Source organism: Fringilla coelebs (genome assembly GCF_963513975.1).
Source record: "Fringilla coelebs genome assembly, chromosome: 3".
Lineage (NCBI taxonomy): Eukaryota > Metazoa > Chordata > Aves > Passeriformes > Fringillidae > Fringilla > Fringilla coelebs.
In genome coordinates, this window is record NC_140030.1 from 5,482,206 (window position 1) to 5,499,188 (window position 16,983).

General features: G+C 39.9%; 1 protein-coding gene across 1 annotated transcript; it reads left to right on the forward strand.

Moving 5' to 3' along the window:
* Positions 1–2,259: 2,259 nt before the first annotated feature.
* Positions 2,260–6,930, forward strand: LOC311151755 (cysteine-rich venom protein-like; the record flags this gene model as incomplete). Its single annotated transcript, XM_084202389.1, has 7 exons — positions 2,260–2,319; positions 3,172–3,303; positions 4,461–4,551; positions 4,955–5,100; positions 5,662–5,756; positions 6,514–6,602; positions 6,790–6,930. The coding sequence occupies 7 exons, from the start codon at positions 2,260–2,262 to the stop codon at positions 6,915–6,917; spliced, it is 741 nt and encodes a 246-aa protein (XP_084058515.1). The 3' UTR covers positions 6,918–6,930.
* Between the last annotated feature and the right edge of the window lie 10,053 nt (positions 6,931–16,983).

The window sequence follows — 16,983 nt, forward strand, 5'->3', positions numbered from 1 at the left end:
GTGCTACGAATTTTAGTGGAGTTAATAGCTAACTTGTACCAATAATTGATAATGTGATAATTGAAAGAAAATTTATGCTTAGAATCTCTTAGAGAAAGAATGTTAAATAAAACATATCTTCTTTGAAAAATACCTTCCATAAGTAGGGATGAAAAACTGCTTCAGTGGAGTCTAATTCCTGTATTTCTTTAGATCAAAATGTAACACTTGGACCCACTTGCTTCTTCCTACAAATGTAAACATAAAAGAATCCATTTTTCATGGAGTTGTCAGTCATGGGAAATGCTTTGGTGTTAAACAACATAGAAATTGTTTTGGTGTTAAATTTATTTCACATGAGTATTGGGATCAGTACAGCCGAACTCAAAATTTTGTCATCTCTAAATGTTAACTATCTGTCCAAACTTTCAGGTATATATGCTGCTGAAATGTCTAGTATATATTATAGTATGTAATAAGCTGATTACCTTTTCTTAATGGACAGTGAATTTATTACTTTAATGAAATTTAAAGAGGTAAAGTCAGAGAAGGTAGAGGAAAAATATACCAAAATAACTGAAAAGACAAATATTCGCACTGCCAAACTTTCAAACCTGCTATGCCCTGAAAGCTGTATCAGATGGCAGGAGAAAGTTTCTACTGAGGAATGAAACACAAGGATTAAACATAAAGACCATATTTTTCAAATACAAATTTGTTTACAGTTTTGAAGCTATCAATGTTTATTTGCTTTTACACTCAATCAAATTTTCATGAAACCTTGGGTTTTCAAGTAGAGTTGCCTAAAAGTGCATTGCTGGCTTTTGTTTTTCAGAAGCATAGAAGTGATTTAGTGGATTGAGCACTATTGACAGGGAAGGATAAGTGTATCTGGGAACCATCATTGTTTGACTTTGAAAATAAAACCCAACACATCTAGTCCGAGAGACAGATTTGATGGTAGAGTCTGGAAGTTGAAGATGTGCAGTAGTATTTAATCAACTTTGATTCTCGATCTAGAAATATTTTATGTTTCCTGTTGCAGTATTTAATTTGGGAAGTCCCAAAAAGATTTTGTTTCTGTGTGCACGGAAGGGCAAGACAACTCCTCTGTGTTTAAAAATATCCCTGTAGTTTAAGGATTTATTCTTCACTGATATCAGTGAGATCCCTGCCTCTACCTCATGCAAGTGATTTCCTTATGAAATCACAGGAAAACATGATAAAGACTGAATATCTGAACGACATCACAGGACGAGGGGTAGGGATTCTAAACTAAAGGGGGGGACAGTTGTTTGGTTTTTTTTTTACAGTGATAGTTTCCCTGTCAAGAAGAATTTCTTAGATTTCTATTGACCCGTCCTGCTCACACCATGAGTTTTTCTGAGAGGCCAGCTCTAAGGCATTTTATATTTGTTGGGTTTTGTTGCCTACATTTCCCTCTTGCCCATCTGGTTTAAGGCAACCTGCTGACTCAAAACTATTCTTCCTTGGGATTTTGCCACCTCTTTTGAATAACCAAAAAGAGCTTTCCCCCTATATAACCTCATCAATCAAAGATATATAACTTTTGATTCTTTTGATGTGCAGAAAAAGCTTCCTGTGTATATGATTGGGTTTCAGGGTGTCTGTGTACACCTACCTGCATGAGGTGCCTCAGGAGTCGGAGTGCAGTAGCCAACATTATTTGTTAATAACATCATATGGGAAGGTTTTCTTTATGTCTAGGTGTTAGATGAAACATGAGGGTGATCATCACCATTTGCTTGAGCCAGTATGATGCTGATTTAATGAGGAAACAAGGAAGTGGGGAAGAAATGGAGACTACAGTCCATGTGTTCAGTGCTCCACTCCAAAACACCAAATCTCACTGTGGATGAGGCTTGAGAAGGACTCTGGTGTGACAGTACTGAACACATTAATGGACTTTTTTTATATACAGGGAGGCAGACATGAAGGAAATGCTGCAAATTCAAGCAATTTTTAAATAAAGGAGTCAGAAGGAGGCTGATCCATCTATTCCAATTACCACACAACTTTATGCTATTGACAGTCCCTGCTTCCAGGCAAGGTGGAGTCTTCTCTCTGTAGGAAGCCGTGGTGCCCATGCACAGTTTCAGCCCATCCATATTCAGGAACAACTAAAATAAACTTCTTTGTGCAGGCTTTACTTTGCAACAGTTTTGTATCTTGCTCACATATCACATTATGACATAAAATGTATGCAACAGAGACTAATGGATTTTGGGTCGTTGTTTTTGGTTTTTTTCCCCTCTAGAAATGGATCTACTAACTGCAATTATTCTCCTGGCTGCTTTGTTACACCAATCTGATGGACAGGTAGGATCAGTCATCTGTGCAAAACACCCATATCTGAGTCCTTTGTATAGAAATCTGACCTGATGTAGTCTGATCTTGTGATCTATAGAGATTTAGAATTATGGGATGCAATTATTGTTAATATGTTAATGTGACATATTGAAGATGAAGTCTCATTTTGTGCAGATGATATTATTATTATTATTATTATTATTATTATTATTATTATTATTATTATTATTATTATTATTATTATTGTTGTTGTTGCTGTTGTTGTTGTTGTTGTTGTTGTTGTTGTTGTTGTTGTTAATTAAGCAACCTAGTCTAGTAGAACGTTTCCCTGTTCAAGACAGGGGCTCCAGAGCCACTAGCTCTGAGCTTCCAAGCCAAATCATTCCGTAATCCTGCCTATCAAAATACTCTTCCCTTCATGGGGCTAATTTTAAAAAGACATTTTTCATAAATAAATGAATAATTTAAGATTCAGAAATATGATTCATAAATCTCCTAGAGAGGATTGGGTTTGTAAGATATCTGTTATGCAGGTACTTGCATGAGAGCTATTTATCAAGATCTTCTTATTAATGAATGAAAAGAAACAAGTACTTTAGGAAAGAAAATTATCATTTTCTTCAATAAATCTGAGGTGAACCATGCTGTAAATTGATACTTTCCTTTACCTGAATATAGCTGCAGCCTAAAACTAGTGGCTGTGATGTTATTTCTACCACCATAAATGTCTTAAGTTAAACAAGATTTCTGAGACCAATTATTGGGGTAGGTTCAGTTGAACCAAACAAAAGTGACAAGATCATAATTTATCTTGTTTATTATACTTCTGTTAACTGGGACCTTCACTGTTATTTTTTCCAGGGTTTTCCATATAAAAACGTGAAGTCTTTCTCCTTTCCGCATTTTAAGTCTCAAAATGAAAAACAGATCCTTGAGCTCCACAATGAAATACGGAGATCTGTGATTCCCACAGCCAGGAACATGCTGAAGATGGTGAGCTATGAATTGCAGCCAGCCTGCTTGTCCCTTGTGGGATGAAAGGATTAAGAGCAGCCTGATGAGAAGGACTTGGAGCTGTTCATGGATGAGAAACCCAGCATGAGCCAGCAAGATGCTCCAAGGGCTGGAGCCCCTCAGCTCTGCAGCCAGGCTGGGAGAGATGGGGGTGTTCAGCCTGAGGAAGAGAAGGATCCAAAGGGACCTTGGAGTCCCTTACAGTGCCTAAAGGGGGTCTATAAAAATAAGGAAAATAAAACCACTTTATCAGGGACTCTTGCAATAGCACAAGGGCTAATTGTTTTCAGTTAAAAGCAGGTAGATTAAAATTAGATATAGGAAGAAGATTTTTATGATGAGGGTGGGGAGGCCCTGGCACAGGTTGCCCAGAGAAGCTGGGCTGCCCCATCCTTGGATGTATCCACAGCTGGATGGGGCTGTGAGAAACCTGGTCTGGTTGAAGATGTCCCTGCTCGTTGCACAGAGTTTAGATTAGATGACCCTCCAAGGTCCATTCCAACCTAATCTCTGATTCTCCAAATCTAAGAAGAGAAACAAACCCTGGATGTAGGAAAGAGCATGCAAAACAAAGGGGGAGCTGCAGTTTCTGAATCTCACACTGTCAGGAGGGCAAAGGAGAACCAGATCTGTAAAACATCTCCCATCCCTGTCACCCCTGATAGTCCTTGCTATCCCTGTCCCACGAGCAGATGAGCTGGTCAGTGCTTTGTGGTTAATCCTGTGTAGCAAGGCCTGAAACATTCCCCAGGTTCAAAGCCCAGCTGATATTAATCACCACAACTCAGCTACACCTGGGCTGAAAATCAGATTTATACCACTTAGTCCAGTGCACTCTGCAGCGTCATTGAGACACGAAGCTGAAGGAAAGCAGTAGTATGTGATAAAAACCCTTTTAATCAGCACCATCTGGAGATCAGGATGGTGTGACAGAACTGTGCAGAATAACCTGCTCTGAAACCTTTAAGAGTTGAAGAAATGTGCCCCAGGAGAGTAAATCAGCACAACTGATTGAGGGCCATGGGAGCAATCACTGCTCAACACCCAAGCCATTCCACATTTTATTTTTGTTTTTCTTCTCATGGGCTGCACTAATCTATCTCTGACCTGGATACTTCTTCCTTTGTATCTTTCAGGTGTGGAGTGAGAAAACTGCCAAAAATGCTCAGAAATGGGCAAATCAGTGTGGGATGAAAGTCAGTCCAAGAGACAGGAGAGTCATTAATGGTACTGACAAGCATGGAGCCTGAGCTGATGGGTTAATGACAGATTGCAGATGACTCCTGTGAATGTGAAATAGAAATAAAGATGACTTTATTCTGTTGTAGAAGAGCTTTTTAGGATTATTAGATGGAAGGTGTCCCTGTACATGGCAGGGGAGTTGGAACAAGATGATCTCTAGGTCCCTTCCAACCCAAATAATTTAATGATTCTGTGAATATTAAACAGAAAAACATCATTTTTGTCAGATGAACACTCTGAAAGACAAATTTTTGCAAGTCCTTGAAATCACAGGGCAAAGTGAATGGCATCACAGGCATTTTTTTAGCATATAGCTACAGCCCCTCTGTTCCACCTCCTGCCCTATACCTTGCTTCTCTCCAAATAAAATAATTTACTTCTACTCCAGGTGTCACCTGTGGTGAGAATGTGTTGCTGTCATCCTACCCAAGGACATGGGCTGATGCAATTCAAGTGTGGTACAGTCAGTCCTCCAACTTCAAGTATGGATATGGAGCAACCTCTAAAAATGTCAATGTTGAGAGCTACACTCAGGTATGGAGACTTGATACAAACTGCAGGGATACACCAGAATCACAGGAGTACACTTAAGCCAGCTGGAAGTTATTTATAATCAGGAAAAAATTATCAATGTCATCAAACTATTATCTGTAATTCATACTCTGATCCAAAGATGAATGATAAGCTAAATTTCTTTTCCATCTAATTAATAGTCAATGGAACCAGTGTTTTGGAAGAGCTGCCCAGAAAGAAAATATTAGTCTGTAGAAAAACCTTTGATTTAGAAGTAAATATTTTCTATAGTGGAATTGAAATGCATGATTAAGAAGTGTCAAAGCAAAATACCTATGATGAAAATATTTGAATTTCAACTTTAGTGTCCTGCCAGAAGCTGTGTTGAAAAACATTTGGAAATTGAAGGAAACTCATTTTTCTATGTATTCTTTATGACAGCTAAACTTTAAATTTAAAAGCTGACTAGAAAAAAAATGAAAGAAAAAAAATTATCTTCTGGTTCTGTTACTTTGTGAGGTTTTGGGGTTTTTTTTACAAGAATTCACTCTGAAATAATGTACTTGTTTTTTCAATCTACAGCTAATCTGGTACAACAGTCACAAGGTGGGATGTGGAGTTTCCTACTGTCCCACAGGCCCCTACAAGTACTTCTATGTTTGCCAATACTGCCCTGCGTATGTACTGCCTTCTTACTCAGTCGTGGGGATTATGGATATGTTTCCAAAACATCCTTGGCTATAGGAAAAAATAATTGCAATCCACTTTAACCATTTATACTTTTGAAAATAGCAATGTGAATCATGGGTTTAGCAGCATGCTGAATATCAATATTTGTTTTATTTCACATTGAAAGAGATATTAGGGAAATTTTAGCAGATGAACAAGGGTTTATCTCTGTCAGATTCAGGCATCAGGCACAAATCATGCTGTAATTTTGACCACAAAGGTCAACAGCAAATGAATATTCCCAGAGGTAAAGAACTGCATTTCAGAAGGGTTTTACTGAGGTTTGGAGCAACCTGGTCTGGTGGGAGGTGTCCCTGCCCATGGCAGGGTGTTGGAGCTAAGTGATCTCTAAGGTCCTCTCCAACCCAAGGACTTTGTGATTCTGTGATTTTATGATTACCTCAATCAGTTGAAATCTATTAGAGAAGCAGAGCTAGGAAGCACATGCATTTTTTTAACAGATAATGCTATACATATACAATCGATCAATTCATTTTGTTTCTCTAAACCTTATCATCCCTCCTATTTAAAATCAAGGTTTTTGGTATTCTGTAAATAATTGAAACTAAAACATGACTGCCTATGAAAATATTTTTTATCCAAAATCTTCTGGATGCCTTTTACTGCAGTAAATAAAAAACTCCTGTTAATGGCTCAGAGCTTCATGTTGATCTTGTTTTGTCTTGTAATTCTTTTAAATTTCAGAGGAAATAACCCAATGCAAATAGCTATGCCTTACAGAAGTGGACCAAAATGTGCTGACTGTCCTGGCCACTGTGACAAAGGACTTTGCAGTAAGTCACTACATTCTCCTTAAAAAAAAATATTCTATAACATTCAAGCCATTTTAATAGCAGAGCAAAAGCACAAAGTTTATAGAGACATGAACAATTGGAATTTCTGGAAAATGCAGAATCATCAAACTAGAGCTCACTTTCTACATAATATTTCATGTGTTTGCTTCTCTCTGTTCTATTTCAGCCAACCCTTGCAAGTATCAAGACCTCCTTGGAAACTGCAAAAATCTGAAAATGTTGTTTGGCTGTAGCCACTCACTGGTGAAGCAGAAGTGTCCTGCCAGCTGCAAATGCACCACTCAAATCATCTAAATTCCTGCTGGGTGTCATTACAGCTGCTGAGAGATTATAAGGAAAGAGTAGAACCCGCTGTAAAGTGTATTCACTCTCAGTGCATCTGCTCAGATTGACCTATTGGTAATAATTTTATCTGAAATCTGACCATTACGTCAGTCTTAAATTAGACTAGTAGCTCAAAATAACCTCTGATGTTATTTTAGGTTTTGTAGAAATCTTATGTTTTAAGCTACTAATGCGTTACTTTGTGTCTTTCCTTGCAGTGGATCTGCCACTGATTTATTTCTTTTTAATAGGAAACACACTTTTAAAACACTTCAGGGTTTTTTTGTGTTAGATGCCACTAAATTTTCTTATGTTAACTTTTTTCATTGTTAATGGAATGTCCTCCTGCTAAATAAACATATGATCTACCACCAGTTCACAAACAGAGCTTTTAACTAGTTATTTATATATAAAGGGCTGGGGGTTTTTTAATTTGGAAAATTCCTTATGGATATTTTGAGGTTCTTTTATATTTCAAGTGAGTGTGGAGGAGAAAGGAAAAGAAGTACAAAGCAAAAAGGGAGGCAATTTTTCGTACAGGCAAAATAAAAGGCACACATTGTATCTGCAACTTTTCCTCTGACCTAATCACAAAAATTCTGCTGCATCTGCCTGCAGGTGATAAATGATAACTTTGGTGATAAATGATAACTTTGATGATAAATGATAACTTTATTGCTGTGGCTATTTCCCACTGACCTTGCACCACACTGGGTGTCCCACCAGACCTCCAGCCGTTCCTGAAAGGATTCTGGTTTTCCATAGCCCTTGAATTTCATAAACCAGCCTTAAGCAGGGCAGAGCTCCCTTACCACTTCCCATTCTTATTTCAGGACAGTAAAAATCATTTTCTCCACAAGACTGCAATTCTAGATAAAGACACAAGAGGGTGAGCCATACCCAGACATGAACCTGCATTGCTTTTTTTTTAAAAATTTATTTTTCTACCTGTATAAAGGATTTCTCCTTTCATTAGATATTAAAGTTCTGGGTTTAGTCTGGCCTGATTTTAACACTTGCTTGCACAAAGTTTCTTAGCTAATATTGCCTCAATAAATAATTAAAACATATAGAAACAGTTTGGCATTGGTTTCCTCCCCTCTATTATTTCATCCTGTTTTGTTGGTCAAATTACCATCATATTAAAACAATTGAGAGTGTTGAATTGGGGAAATTTATGGTTTCCAGGACATAAATTAATTCTGGTAGCCTTGATTTTGTACCTTTCTGAAGCTCAGTTTCACTCTCATGACCACTGCCACTGTGCAAGGCTCCAAAGAAGCTGGAGAGAGACTTTTTACAATGGCATGGAGCAGTAGGACAAGGGAGAATGGCTTCAAACTGAGAGAGGGCAGGGTTAGATTGGATATTAGGAAAAAATTCTCTGCTTTGAAGGTGGGGAGGCCCTGGCAGAGGTTTCCCAGAGAAGCTGTGGCTGCCCCACCCCTGGCAGTGTCCAAGGCCAGGTTGGATGGGGCTTGGAGCACCCTGGGATAGTGGAAGGTGTTCCTGCCCAGGGCAGGGGGTGCAACAAAATGATCTTTTAGCTCCCTTCCAACACAAACCTTGATTCTATGATTTTTAGAGAATGTAATTCAAACTAAAGCTGGTGAAAATTTCCTAAAAAAACCTGTGTTTTCCTCAGAAAACACTAACCTGTAAAACCCCAATTCTCTTATGGAGGGATGCATAATTTTGGCAAAACGTTCAGGTGTTTTCTGGGTTATTTTCCAAGATTTTCCTCTTTCCTCCCCCTTTATCTGGGCCAATTTAACAAGGAATTAGTTTCTTATCAGAGATTTCTGACAGAACTCCCTCCCCAGAGAGCCAAATTGCATGCTCTGGAAATCCAGCTATGATGTTTGAGCATGGCAGCAGCAGGAGCTGGAAAGGATCTCCTATAATTTGAAGTGCCACCCTGGAGAACCAGGCACCCTTCTGGGTTACTGCAGGGTACCAAGGCACAACCTTTGTGCTTTTGTAGGAGATTTCAAAAGGTTCTGCTTCCCTACTGATGTGGGACAGAACAAACAGGGGGTGAGATGAAATGCTGGAAATGCTACCTGGGTGTTCCTGTTTCTCAGAGCTGACATCACGGAGTGCTTGGGATACTTCACTTTGTTGTTCATGTCCCTGTGAAAGCTGAGGTGCGGCTGAATATGGGTTCATCACACTCAGATGGGGTAAAAGCAATATGACATTTGCTGAGATCCAGCATGTCAAATGATTTTTCTCTCTCTTACTTGCCTGTATTGTCACAAAGTTATTTTTCATACTCATATCTTGACAGTGGCTTCATTTTTGACACTGGGACGTGCTTTTTGGTTTGTGCTGAATTGTGCTACCTTTTAGGTGTTAGTCCAGGCAAGAAGCAAATAACACCAGGAATTTCTTACAATTTCTATTCTGCTCACAAGAAGCACAGGTGCTGAGAGATGATAAGAGCAACTACTACAGAACAAGTCTGGGCCTTATCTGTGGAGAGGGGTGTAAGAGCTCTTCAGCTGTTGGTTCACATGACAAGGGCCTTAAACACAGTTTTGAACAAAGGTTATGAAGTAGTTTAACAGTCTGACAGTTTCTGAAGAAAGAATATTTTTGATATTTAAAATGCACCAACGGCAGCAGTTCCATGGCCAAATCTAGGGTGGGGAACATCCTCTCCTGTCCCTGCTCTGATGGACCTTTTCTGCTTGGCTTGCTCAAACATCTTGCCATGAATTTATTTTATGGGAATAAATTGGATATTCTGACAATACAAATTTCTGGTATCATGGGAAGGTTTCCAACTCTTGCTTTCTATTTTGTATGAGGTTTTGAGGGAGTAGCCTCAAGTTGTACCAGGGAAAGTTTAGATAGGGTATTAGGGAAAATTTCTTCATAGGCAGGGCTATCAAACATTGGAATGGACTGTCCTGGGAAGTGATGAAGTCCCCAACCCAGGAGGTGTTTAAAAGGCATGTGGAAGTGCACTTGAGGTCATGGTTTAATTGTGAAGGTCTTTTCTGACCTTAATGATTCTGTCATCACTCTCAGTATCCCAATGTCTTGCTGAGTGTCATGGGCCAGTATCTCCCCTGTTTTTCTCCATCTATTGCTACGTTAGAACAATTCTTCCACAAAACTAGTCTCACTCTTGTTCTTGACAAATGTCACCAACAGATTAATATGAAATTACAGAATCATTAAGGTCGGAAAAGACCTTCACAATTAAACCATGACCTCAAGTGCACTTCCACATGCCTTTTAAACACCTCCTGGGTTGGTGACTTCATCACTTCCCAGGACAGTCCATTCCAATGTTTGATAGCCCTACCTATGAAGAAATTTTCCCTAATACCCTATCTAAACCTTCCCTGGCACAACTTGAGGCTACTCCCTCAAAACCTCATACAAAATAGAAAGCAAGAGTTGGAAACCTTCCCATGATACCAGAAATTTGTATTGTCAGAATATCCAATTTATTCCCATAAAATAAATTCATGGCAAGATGTTTGAGCAAGCCAAGCAGAAAAGGTCCATCAGAGCAGGGACAGGAGAGGATGTTCCCCACCCCTGGGCTGCTCCCATCGCTCCAGGCCAAGCTGCCAAAAATGGGATTCCTCTAAATGTAAAGGCCTGGGCTAAACTGTGAAAAACAGGAGATGAACTCTCTGATTAAGAACTTTCTCGACAGCTCCTGTCTCCACTCTAGGTGGTGAGCAAGACTTTCAACCCCCAAGCAAGACATTTGACCTGCGAGCTTCAGCCTCACCGACTGCAAGGCAGAGATAAACCCACACAGCCAGGGCAAGGAAGATTAATTAGTGAGCGCTGAGGAAGAGCCCACAAAGCACCAGGTCCTGTAAATTATAACGTCACATTTGATAGCCACACCTCCAGCACAATTATATCTCAGTTTAACCACAAGGCAAGGGGGACAGGGGGCAGTGGGAGATAGAAGTGAGGACGTGACACTCCCTCCTGACCCACCGAGGATGTATGGGGTTCGTGGGCTGGTCACTGGGCTCAGCCCTCTGCCCTGGGGTCTGTGAAATGACAGCCTCACACTGCTCCCCAGGACTGACAGATACTCTGGCACCAGCATCAATAACAATGCTGGAAAAAAGGCAAATTTTTGGAAAAGTTGAGGTAGCAAGCTGGCATGGAAAAGGGCCATGTTAAATATTCATTTGGTCACTGATGGAGAACCCAAGGCTCAGCACATGTAACTGGAAATTACTCTTTAAAATCATTATCATCAGATTCTTGAGTTTTTCTCCACAGAAATGACAATTGAAATCAAATTATATTTTTCATTTGATGTTTTGCATCATTAACATTCCTCTGCTTTCTTCTCTTTTCCCACTGCTCCATGAAGTGCTGAAAGTAAAAGAGAAAAGCCCTGGATGCCACACTAAAATCAAATTATGGCTTTTATTTATTTCATTGAATGAACCAGAAGATATTTTATTTCAAGTACTGACTTTAAACCACCAGGGTTTTTTTAGGACATTCAAAACCATGCACCTACCTTCTTTAAAAAGTCTTTTCCCAATGTAAAAAAAATTCCAGAAAACTACAGTAGAGATAACAAAGGAAGTGTTATCTTATATTAAATGTGTCATTTTTATTTACTGTCTTACAGCATTCTTTGTGCAGGCACATATGATAAGTTTCCCACAAAGTGATTGCTGAAGGGTCATAAGAAGCTTATTTTGGCAAAAATGGAACTGTAGCCCTTGTGATTTTTGGCAGACCTGACACACTGAAGAGTCAGGGACATTTTCTGAGCACTACTGCTTCTGAAGCACAGAAATTACAGAAGTTCAGTAAATTCAAACCAGGAATGAATTCACCTCTTCTGTAAATGTGGCTGTGCAGCTCCAGTCAGATGATGGAGGTGATTTCCCATGCTCACCCAACAACATACCAGAAAATGTCTCCTAAAAGAGACTCTTGATGGTTTTTTTCTAGGAGTGGCTCCTGTGCAGGTGCCATTTCCTATGGCAGGAGATGTTTCTCAACATCTTGCATTTTATTCTTTACTTTCTGCACAAAACCAATACATATATACACATATGTGTCTGTATATATATATATATATATATATATATATAAAATTCGTAAAGAAATTTAGTGAAACCAATCTTTAAGCATTAAAACTGGAAAGGTCAGCAGCAGCCTTCCACCTGAATGAAGAAGGACATAAAAATTTCACAGAGAGCAAAATATTTCTTGAAGGCATTTCCAACAATTGCAGGAAAAGTCCCCAATGACCTAAAAATTCCATGCTCCTGAAGAGACAAATGCTGGGTGTTTGAAGAGGCAAAAAATGTCAGTCACAATAAATTAGGTGTTGGAAGCAGTGATCATGCTTCTTCCACAGATAGCTGTGGCTCAGTCTTCATGTGGAAATCAGCTTAAAATTGGGAAAGGAGAAAAATGGCAAAGGAAAAGAAATGTGTAAAGAACCTGGAGGGAAAAGATGAATGGAAAAGGAGTTGTAGAATGTGGAGGCAGGGAGACAAACCTTGTGATAAGAAAAAAGCCACTCAAAGACGTGGAAATTTGTCTGGGCAGGTAAAAATAGCCAGAAATATCAACAATCACCCAAGCCTAGTATTTAATAATGAGCACTGAGGAGGTTTTAACCTCCTTGAAGCCTCTCCCACCACCTGCCCATGACCCAGGAGCACCATTTTGGCTCAATCTGTCTCTGGTCTTGCTTTTTGCCCAGCCTCCTAGATGAGCCTTTGGCCATCTTTTCTGTAATCAATGAACATAAGGATGGGAACTTTGGAAACAGAAAACCAATCCGGGCCATTTTGACATAATATTAACCATAATGTGTCATAAACCAAGCTTAAATCTTTGGATCTTAGGTTATTCCAGTAGCCTTGCCCTAAGAGTCATTGCAGTTATAGACAGATCAGTTGTAAAGATTTTTTATCCAGCTTTATATGAATTATTTAACACTCTGTGCATGTTTTAGTGGTAAATGAGAGGTACCTAAGGAGAATGTAGCATCTAAAGAGCTATAGCACAAAAATTTGTACTTCTCACAGCTTGGTATGAGCATTTCAGAGAGTGGATTTTTCCACTGAGGTAATTTTTCCTTTCATACTCATATTTCTTTGCTCCCAATTCATTGTAGTACCTCCTGTGTTGGCTTGTCCCGGAAGGGGTGTTGTATTTTAGACAGTAAGTTGAGTTGTTCATTGAATTTGTCCTTGGCCCATTGTGAGGAAATAATAAATTCATCTTGTCAGTTCAATAGCACAGGACTACTTTGGGATATTAAGTGATTTAGCACCTACTTCCTGACAATTAAAAAACAGTCATGTAAATTAATTATGAAGGTGACAAATCATGTCTTCCATCAGGCCAGCATTCAAGCTGCAAACAAAGAAGTCCCCACTTGTCTAACCTCCTCAGCCAGCTGGAGGAGATGTTAGTTGTACACAGGAAAAACAAACAATATGGGAGTTTCTTATAGGAATTTGCTATGTACTAATTGTTCTACCCACATTTACAACTGTTGCCAAGGTCAAAATGATTAGAATTTGTGGGTCAGTGTGAACACATGGACAAAAGGCACGGTTTATGTTGGGGTTTAACTTGTGCTGTGGCGCAGAGTTTACAGCACTCACTGAGGCACAGAAATTTTATATTTACTGTCTCTCTCTGGCTTGACAGATTTTTGTGTGGATCAACTATTTCATGCTACCATTAAACCACACCCTGATGCTGTACCACTGAGAACATCCCAGCTCAGCATCAGGCTGATGGTTGTACAAATGATGGAAGAGCCACTCTTAGCAGGAAGTTTTCTGGGATTGCTCAGATTGACCTGTGTTACTGCCTGCTGATTTAAGTAAGGAATGTGTCATGAAAGGTCACTGAGGAACCAAAGACTTATGGAGTCATAGAATCACAGAATGGTGTGGATTGGGAGGGACCTAAAATAGCATCCATTTCCAGCCCCTGCCATGGACAGGGACACCTTCCACTGCCCCAGGTTACTCCATGCCCTGTCCAACCTGGCCTTGGACACTTTCAGGGATGTGGCAGCCACAACCTGTCTGGGCAACCTGTGCCAGGGCCTCCCCACCCTCAGAAGGAAGAATTTCTTCCTAATATCCAAGATTCAACACAATTATCTCCACCTTCCTTTACAAGTGTCCTTTCCTAGTGCTCTTCTGACGTGATGCAAAGAGTGAAAACAAATCCAGGTGTGCTCACAGCTGTGGAATGCATTTTGAAACCTAGAGGCAGACAGTCCTCTGTAAGGAAAGACAACTGAGATGAATCCCTGCCATGCATGAAGTCATCTCCTTGTGCTTTTTCAGAAGCTTAAGACCTGCTTGCCTTTAGAACCAGACTCTGTGAGGGATTTCACATGGGCAGGCACAGCCACATCAAGTGCCCTGTTACAAGTAAGCACAGGGGACTGCTGGGGAGCAAGAGAAGCACATTAACATAAGAAAAGTCAATAAAAATACATCATTCACCACTCACACCATCTGAGACTGAAACACAGACATCTAATGGTTAGTATTTCTTATTGCTTTCATAAAATAATAGGTAGAGCTCCTAGGTGTTATGCAAAGCATCCATCTTAGCTGAGGTTCCTTTTTATCACAAGAGCAGTTCAGACAGCCCCACTGGCCCTTGCAGAAGGGAGCAGAACCCTGTTATCTCGAGCAAACAGCTTCCTTGCAGCTTTGGGATACAACTCCACCAAAAGTTTCTGTTTCAGCATTTAACCCCTGTTTTGCAACACTCATGCAATAAAAGCAGAACTAAAAAGTAAAGTTTTTAAGTGAAACGTGCTCCTCTTCAAGAAGTCATGCTTTAGCTGAACATAGCCTAACTGGATGCAATTATTTGACCTATTCTATTTAGAAGAAAGAAAAAACCTCATTCCTTCCACTGTTACCTTCTACTGATGTTCTTTGTGTACTGGAAAGATTAAAAATACGGTCTAGTAATCAACTAAGGTCTTAGAGAACAAAGTCTGTGAGATTTCAAGTGGAAAAATAAAACACATTTATTTTAGAAAGAGACACTGCAATATCAACCCACATTTACAAGAAATCAGCTAAAAGGCTGGTGGAGGTGATATGGATCCAGTCAAGACAAAGGGGCAATGGGCAGAAACTGTTGCACAGAAAGTTCCACCTGAACAGGAGGCAGAACTTCTTTCCTGTGCAGTGACTGAGACCTGGAGTGGATTGTCCAGAGAGGCTGTGGAGTCTCCCTCACTGGGAATATTCCAGAACTGTCTGGACACAGTCCTGTGCCCTGTGCTCTGGGATGACCCTGCTGAGCCCAAAGGAGGGACCAGATGAGCCACTCTGGTCCCTTCCAGCCTGACCCATTCCTGATCTTATTGTTGCTATCCAAGGAGTCGGAAAATCCACTGAATGTTACTTCTGTCTTTAAGGTGAAGGAGACTATTTAAGGACTGCATGGACAAATTGCATTTTCTTGGATGAGCTTTCAACTTGAGGAGAGATAGGGTTCTGCTGACTTGAAGAATTAAGGTTAATGTTTAATGAAAAAAATGGTTCTTCCACAACACTGCAGAAATGGGATAAATGTCAACGTTCTCTAAAAAACTTAGCTCAAAGTTCAGGACATCTAAGAAATATTTCTGTCCCAGTGTGGAAGCAAGATGCACCTTATTCCACCTCCCTGGTCTCCACAGCTGTGTCTCCAAGAGCACACACCAAGGAAGAAAATTGAAGATTAATGTGCACCCAAGTCACCCGCTATAAATCCACATTGACTGAGGAACCCTTGTAGCTCAGACTTCAGTGAGCTGAGCTCAGAGTCTTAAATAATATCAGCATCTTCTAGGAGACATTCTGAACCTGATTTAACCTGTGTCAGCCAACAAACATGACCAAAAAGGGCACTGCCATTCACCTGGCCTATTTATTACCTATTTATTTTAGGTAACTTCCTTTAACATAAAAAAAAAATTGCTCTTAGAAGTTTCTATTTCTTCTGGAAAATAAATAGAAAACACTTTTATATATGGTGCTGAGGGAGTACAGTTGGTGGTGCTTGTCTAGTGGTGAACCTGGAAGTGCTGGGTTAATGGTAGGATTTCACAGTCTTAGAGGACTTTTCCAACCTTAATGATCCCATGAGTCCATGATTTAAAGGGAAAACACTGCAGGTTAGATCAGGCACTGAAATGCACAGAGTGTGTCTGGTCAGTTGAATGCCACTCCTAATAATGCTGGAGGGCATTCTGTAAGAAGATTATTAAATGCACATTCTTTCTCATTCTTTAGGTAAGATACTGCTCAAGCAATTCCTTTATTTCTTTCTTTTATCCTTCCAGAATCTCAAAACTCTGCTATAACTGTTCACATTTATTTACATATAGTTTGTGATATATTAGCAACACCCTATTTAGATGGAAAGCTATCCCAACACCCTATTTAGATGGATTTTAAAAAATCCAACAGCTATTTAAATGACAAATACGTAAAGTTATTTAGTAGATTCAGGTGTGCCACAATATTTGTCAAGCACCCTCACTCCTTTGCACTAATAGCCACCAGGACTGGAATAAAGCAAATAAGGAGACATAAGGGAATTTCCTAAAGAGGAACAGTTCAAGTTGAGTGTGTTTTGATTGCCCTATGCAGCAGCTGGATGGACACACAAAGGCATTTGAAAGGAGATGCTGGAGGTGGCTGCTCCCCATCACCTGGAAAGCCTGTGTCAGAAACAAGGCAATCAGGAAAAAATGGGAATGACAGACAGCTATTGATGTGGCAGCTGCTTCTGCTGGGAAATACATCAGACCAAAATGTAGGACCTCCTATGTACAAAGTTTCCACTGCGATGTAGGGCTGAAAGATCCAGACCTTGATTTCCTGATTTAACAGGACAGACATTCTGTATTCTCCACAGATGCTGGGACTGGGTGTGTGTGTACCCAGGGGATGGATATTCACAACTCTTCCCTTGGAGAGCCTGCAGGAGAATATCCAGAGCACCTGTCATTTCCTGAAGCAATGCCCAGACCCAAATA